This window comes from Vollenhovia emeryi, unplaced genomic scaffold (genome assembly GCF_000949405.1).
Source record: "Vollenhovia emeryi isolate VEMERY1.0 unplaced genomic scaffold, V.emery_V1.0 DF939148.1, whole genome shotgun sequence".
Taxonomy (NCBI): Eukaryota; Metazoa; Arthropoda; class Insecta; order Hymenoptera; family Formicidae; genus Vollenhovia; species Vollenhovia emeryi.
This window is the reverse complement of record NW_011967218.1, coordinates 682,138-689,330: the sequence shown is the minus strand read 5'-3', so window position 1 is coordinate 689,330 and position 7,193 is coordinate 682,138. Positions and strand designations below refer to the sequence as shown.

The 7,193-nt window shown below is 31.3% G+C and overlaps 2 protein-coding genes across 6 annotated transcripts in view; both read left to right on the top strand.

Annotated features, from left to right (window-relative positions):
* Positions 1-1,735, top strand: part of LOC105565916 (short-chain dehydrogenase/reductase family 16C member 6-like) — a 10,832-nt gene extending 9,097 nt beyond the window's left edge. For all 4 annotated transcript variants that reach the window (XM_012019500.1, XM_012019499.1, XM_012019497.1 and 1 more), the window contains 3 exons: positions 368-488; positions 705-830; positions 1,102-1,735. In XM_012019500.1, coding sequence (XP_011874890.1) covers positions 368-488; positions 705-830; positions 1,102-1,171 — 317 coding nt within the window. In that variant the 3' untranslated portion in view covers positions 1,172-1,735. The remainder of the gene's footprint in view (positions 1-367; positions 489-704; positions 831-1,101) is intronic.
* A 1,807-nt stretch (positions 1,736-3,542) lies between these two features.
* Positions 3,543-7,193, top strand: part of LOC105565915 (short-chain dehydrogenase/reductase family 16C member 6-like) — a 7,398-nt gene continuing 3,747 nt past the window's right edge. Inside the window, exons 1-7 of one of the 2 annotated variants that reach the window (XM_012019496.1) lie at positions 3,543-3,687; positions 4,547-4,690; positions 5,371-5,522; positions 5,946-6,123; positions 6,369-6,498; positions 6,659-6,785; positions 6,900-7,025. In XM_012019496.1, coding sequence (XP_011874886.1) covers positions 4,553-4,690; positions 5,371-5,522; positions 5,946-6,123; positions 6,369-6,498; positions 6,659-6,785; positions 6,900-7,025 — 851 coding nt within the window. In that variant the 5' untranslated portion in view covers positions 3,543-3,687; positions 4,547-4,552. The remainder of the gene's footprint in view (positions 3,688-4,546; positions 4,691-5,370; positions 5,523-5,945; positions 6,124-6,368; positions 6,499-6,658; positions 6,786-6,899; positions 7,026-7,193) is intronic. The other variant, XM_012019495.1, reaches the window with a different exon arrangement.

Sequence of the window (7,193 nt, the reverse complement as noted above, 5' to 3'; positions counted from 1 at the left end):
CGCCGGCAACTGCGCGCTGTCCCCCCCTCCCCCCCTCGCCAGGCAATATCGATCGCTGGGCGGTCACATCTCGCTACGCGCTCGAATTGGACAGTGGGCAGGGCAAAGACGACGATTTTCGATAATTTTTTTCTCGTTAACTATTGCGAAAATTGCAAAATGTTTCAGGACTTTTCTGTTCATCTCGATCCGTTCTACCTTCTCACGAGCTCGTGGACAAATGTTATAACTCACCCTGTATACATATATAGTGCCTCAAAAGGTTTGGTCTTATATGTATGTACACACAAGTTTAATAATGCATGTCAATGATGTACCTAAATATAATATAATTATAAAATACTTTTCTAACATATTGATATCGTAGCAATAATGGAAGCAATGTCTGAGGAATTACGTGTGTTAAGTAACGGAAAGTCCTCTGTTCAATTCACTACTATTTATCCGAGTCTCGTGTATACCGGAATAGTTAAAAAGGTGAAAATTAGGTAATTACAATGATACCACTATTGTGATAAATGTTTTTCAATGTCACGCGCTCAGATGATTCTTTTTGTAAATTGACGTATTGGAAATTAAATTTTTCTTTCAATAGTATCGTATTTGTTTTTGTAATAGACCTTTTTATACATCAACAATGTCATTTATAAGATATCTGTGTCATTTATTAGTGGTAAGTGATTTAATTTTATTTATCCATACAGGTTTCCACGTTTAATGGGAGGAATTTCACCGCAAGAAGCAGCCTCATTAATAATTGACGCACAAAGAAAAAACATGTCACACAAAAGCTTACCTTCAATTTTGCTACTCTTGTCTAGACTATTACAGTATGTGAATCGTGCAAATAGAAATTTAATTTAATTTATATATAATTTATATAAATATATATGTATATAAATTAATTATAATTTCTATATAAAAATCAATACTAATAATAATTATAATAAACTTAAGATATTTTGAAATATACAACAATGAGCCGCAAGGCAATTCATTATAAATATGTTAATAAGATGAATACTGTTATATTATACTATATGATCACTATTTCTTTCTCCTTCTTCTATGTTTTTAATAAAAGAATATTTTTTATTTCAGATATTTACCAGACGAGGCACACGGGGCCATACTGGACTTCTTCGATACAGGTGTCTATCCAGACGATTAAAAAAAATATATATAAAAGAGCTAAAATAAACTTATATAACAAATAAAAAATATGTAAAAGAGCCAATAAACTTATATACATTTTATAATACAGTTTATTAAAAGGTTTGACTATACTTCAGGAGCGCACCGAGAAGACACCTTTTCAAAAGCAGCTTTTTAATAGAAAGCAATAGGTATTCACTGCGGTCATATATTAAAAAACTGCGTGGCCTTGAAGTTGGTTATTCGCTTATCATACTGTTACGACATAAGTTGTTTTTAACACAAAGAAAGACGAGAACCAAGACACAGTGGACCGAGGACTCGGATAGGGGACCTGTTCCGGCACGAGAACTTTTAGGATTTTTATTAGAAAGTCGTTTTACTGTAGCCTGTCGAGGACGATTGACTTCTCATGGATCGTATCGTATTTTGACCGTAGCGAACATAGATTCCTATTAAAAAAATTGTTTTATAGTCTCCTCTCGTTACATTCTTGAAGCGTAGCTCAAACTTTTTTGGGATATTCTATAGAAGGTACAATTTTGTAATTCAAGATATGAAATAAATTCAGAATATAAAATTTTTTACATACTAGACATTATTAAATTAAAAAAACCATTGAAAATAAGCTGCAAAAGAATTACATAAGAGTTTTTAAAAACCTGATATTTTTATCTGCTTTCTTTTTCCTCGTCTTTATCCGCAAGGATATTAACTTTAAAATAATAATGAATAACATTAAAATTTTTAGACAAAGCAGATATTATTAACGATAAGAAAATTAAATTAGGAAAAGACAAATTCTATATGCAAAAATAAAAGTTGAAAATATCGAACGAAATCTTATTGTATAGGGCTTTGCTTCCGAGAAAATTATTATTATATATTTTTAAAAAGTATCCTCGTATCACGTTATTGTATGTACACATTTTTTACTTCATTATTATTTTATGTACATACATTTCAAATTTAAACTTTCTCTTTGTTTTGCTACTTCCCATTTCTCACTTAATTTTTCACTTACGACAATTCGTATAATGTTTTTGGTAAAATTTATTTAAAGTTGAGACCATCTTAAAAACACGCGCGCGCGCTTCGTTGGATTTGAGCAAAAGACATGACGAAATATCACATAATCGAGACTAAAAGGATCCAAGGTCAACAGACGGTGAACCTACTAGGCATGCATTATAGAAAGATCTATAGTGAAGCTGAAGACAGTGCAGGCAGTGAATTTTAGAACACAACCGTTATACGAGACTCTAATTCTCGAACTCACGCGAATTTGTTCGCACATAAAATCATATTCCGTGTAGTGTGATTGGTTGTTTAAACGCGGGTCGTAAAATTCAATTTACGTGAACGCGAGTCTCTGAGATTTTGTGTAAAAATAAAACAAATTTAACTTTTAACGTTTTAATTTCTTTATATTATTAACGTAACTTTTAATTAAATTAATTTCGTTATGGATTAACTTGTATCATAACTAAGTTAAATTTTCAAAGCTGTTAACTTCATCTTAATTGACTTACAATTAGTTAAAACATATATATAACCAACCTCACCCAACCCTGTGATAAATACGACTTTTTAAATAGGTACGATCCTGAGATAGCAATACATTTTCTGGGTTTAAGATTACACGAGATCGATAGACCGTTCCAGGATACCCATGAGAATACATTACAGCAAGTAACCTTTTCTTTTATTCAGACATTAATTTCAAATGAAAGATAAGACAAGCTCATGCGAAAATATAAACAACCTATGAAGGATATCCGTTAGCTAGCCAGGTAAAGGTCTCTACAGGATGTCCCAGAATTTTAACTTGGACAGTAAAATATCACAAAAATTAAGCCCAGCAAACAAAAATATTTCAGACAAAAATTTTTGTGTATTGTAACTTGCACAAAATTTACACACACACAAATTTTCACTAATTGGAGCACTATTGCAACAGCATAATTCTGAGGCCAAATCAAGTAAAAAAAGTCCTGCACTACTTTTCCCTCCGATAAACAGTTATCGAGATATCATAAGCTAAACATTGAAAAAGTTATAAGTTTTCTCTTGAAGATCTCAAAAAGTACTAGGCAGATTAACAAATGTTTCAGACAAAGTTATTCATATTAATTAGTAGAATAAGATAGTATAATAAACAATAGGGAGTTCCATTTAAAAAATTGAAGATAATTTTCGCGTGATCTTCAAGCAACTATTCAAAGTCAAACTAATGGTACCATCTTATGTCCCCCTCGAAACCATACAACTTTTGTCTGAAACATTTTTGTTTGCTGGGCTTAGTTTTTGAGATATTTTACTGTCCAAGTTAAAATGGAATACCCTGTATAATCAGGCAGGTATAGCCGACGTGTCCGCAGGCGTGTTCGTCGGTTTTCGCTTTCGTTGACGCGAAGAAACGTTCCACTTAGTAGTTTCGTGCGCTACGTCGTAGAAAGACGTCGTTTAAGCGTCGCGATCACAAACATTCGAATATTGATACTTGCCCGAGTAAGTTTTCTTCGTTAAGTGGTCAGTCTTATATTCACATTTCTAGAAATTAAGTTAAACGTTTGCACATTTACTGAGTGAAATGGTCATCGGACAGTTGCTAAGTCGGAAAGTGAAATCGAACAGCTGCTATTTCTTGAAGAGTTAGAAGAGAATGGATAAAATTATATGCGCTAACGCTAGATTGAAGAAGAAATCTGTTATTTCTGCTTTTTAAATACCGAATAAAAAATTTTCATAGAAATGTCTACTGTGCCGATAACATCCGAACGTAATAGCGTTGAATGCAACCAACTGTATTTTATAATTAATTCTTATGTTTCTGTCTCTACATTATAAATATTTGCGTATACTTTTTATTATAACACTGACAACAGTATGATAAATGAGTTTACAAAGTGTTGCAACCATTCATTAACACACATTTAAATTAATGTTTTTAGAATCTTATGTACATGTCCAAAACAATGTGTCAATAATATATTTGTACCGCTGAGATCACCTGTTAATTATTATTACATAACAAATTCTTAAAATTTGTTATCATCAATATCACTTATTTTACGATACATTTAATAACGCGCAGAATTTTACCTTTTGCACTTATACAAATGACAAAATCATATATTCCAAATCAAATATATTTCAAAACACATTAGTGTTTTGTAATGTAGTTTTGTAATTGTGTAAATGTAGAGACAGAAACATAAGGATTAATTTTCTTCAAAACGTGGTGAAACATTTTGACTTTTCAATAAATCTTCTATCAGTTTTTAAAGTTATACCTTCAGTTTTATTATTATTCATCATACACGGCTAATATGCGCGCTATATATACACTAGAAATACAATTTATACAAGAAAATTAATAACTTTTCAGTTTGCCATGGATGCGCTCAAGATTATAGAAATTTTGATAAATCTGTTGCGGCTTGCATTGGAAATTCTTTTCGACATTTGCCAGAGCGTTTACTATAATTGTGTCGGATCACGGGAAAAGAATGTAACTGGAGAGATTGTTTTGGTACGTATGAAAACTTTGATGTACTATACACTCTAACATGGCAGGTAAATAATATTGAAAGTTTAAAATAAAAGATATCATTACATTAAAAAAGTTATAAGTTTTCTCTTTAATATCTCACAAAGTATTAGGCAGATTAAAAAATGTTTTAGACAAAAGTTGTTCATATTAATTAGTAGAATAAGATAGTATAATAAACAATAGGGAGTTTCATTAAAAGTATTAAAGTTGACCTTCATGTAACATTCAAGCAACTATTCAAGATCAAATTAATGACACCATCTTATGTCCCCCTCGAAACCCAACAACTTTTGCCCAAGTAATTTTTTGCTAGTCCCCTTCCCCGAAGAGATACCTGTATTTGCGTGGATCACTTAAAATGAGACACCCTGTATATATGAAACAATGAGAAATAATGAAGAACTTTTCATCTTAATGAGTAACAAATAAGTGTTGATTAAAGGAAATTATGTATGTAATGTTAATTTAATATGATGTTAAAAATTGTGTTAAAATAATGTTGAGATATTGGTAAAATAAACGTAATTGGTAAAATAACGTAATATCAAAGATTAATCCTTGATGATATCAAATAATAATATAATACGCTTTATAAAGAGCAAAGAAATGTTTATCTCTAACTAAGTATGTTTTATATTATGTTTCTTTATATTTATAAGATAACAGGTGCAGGTCACGGTATAGGAAAAGAGTTGGCGATTCAATATGCGTGTTTGGATGCGAAAGTGGTGTGCTTAGATGTGAATAAACAGACAAACGAGGAAACGGCAAAGGAAATTAAAATAATGGGAAAAAATGCGTACACGTATCAGTACGTTACTTTCACATTAATTTCTTAATAGTTTCCGGCGTCGACTACAGTTTAACCTAATACTTTGATATCAAATTAGCAATTGGACAATAATTTCATTCCGCTGCACGAATATATTCCATATTATATTATTATTAATTCTATCAATATTATTAATTATATTAAGTATTATCAACAAAATTCTTCTATTAGCAAAGAGTATACCAAATCTCTCTCTCTCTCTCTCTCTCTCTCTCTCTCTCTCTCTCTCTCTCTCTCTCTCTCTCTCTCTCTCTCTCTCTCTTCTCTCTTCTCTCACGCTCGCTCACTCACTCACTAACACACACTCGCTCACTATTATATTAACATCAGCATAAGAAATTATTGCAATATTCATAGTACGACATATATTCGACATTAACCAAGACATTATCATTTCTGTAGATGTGATGTAACAAAAAGAGAAGACGTTTTTGCAGTGGCCAAAAAAGTGAAAGAAGAAATCGGCAATGTCACAATTTTAGTTAACAATGCCGGTATAATGCCATGCCGTACCTTGTTCGATTACACGCCAGATGAAATCACACGAATGTTCAACGTTAACGTACTAGCACACTTTTGGGTAAATTAGAATTGGCTATATATAAATATTAAGTTCCTTTTTGTGAATAAATGGTGATATTTTAATTGTTTTATAATTCTGTATTCGGCACAATTACCTGATAATTGGGAATTTCTGATAACTAGAAATCTTATTTCTCAAAGAATTTAACTTCAATTATTATCTATTAATGCTACTAAAAATATTCAAAATGTGATACACATAATGTTACACACTCACGTAAACTACCACGCGATTTTTTTCAGACATTACAAGCATTTTTACCGAGTATGATAGAAAGAAATTATGGTCACGTCGTTGCGCTTTCATCGATATCGGGCATTGTGGGACTTCCCAACTTAATTCCTTATTCCGCTACAAAACATGCAGTACAAGGTGAGCCTGATCTGCTTATCTGTTCGATTATTTAAATATATTCAGAATTAAGTGTATGCAGAATTAAGTATTGCATATTTGCGAACTAGAATATTAATAATTTAATTTCAATGAATTTATAAGTATTGTGCTTCAAAGTTACGTATATACTTCTTTTCAGGTTTAATGGACGCACTTGAAAACGAATTACGATTAAATAGCAAGAAAAAATCTTTAATCAACTTCACCACTCTCTATCCTTACATGGTAGATACGGGACTTTGTAAAAAGCCAAAAATAAATAAGATGTAAGTGAAGTTAATATAAACAGATAAATACAATCACAGACCCAAATGACAAACTCGGTTATTAAGACTAATTATCAGCTGATTATCAGCAACGCTATTTAATTTCGCTCCTAGGTTAGAGACGTTTTTACTCCCAAGCTCAACGAAAGATGCTGCTGCACAAATAATTAGAGCGCAACGACAAAATATAAGAAGAAGATCTATACCATCATTTTGGTTACATCTCGTTACATGTTCTAGGTAAAGTACAATATTTATATGTTTTCTTGTGTAAAGTTTTAAATATGATTTTTATATTATTACATTATGCAACATTTAATATATCATACACATAGTAGTATTTACTTGCATGCATACATTTACATACATATGTCTTAAACTGTGACACCAAATACTTGAAAGATATAC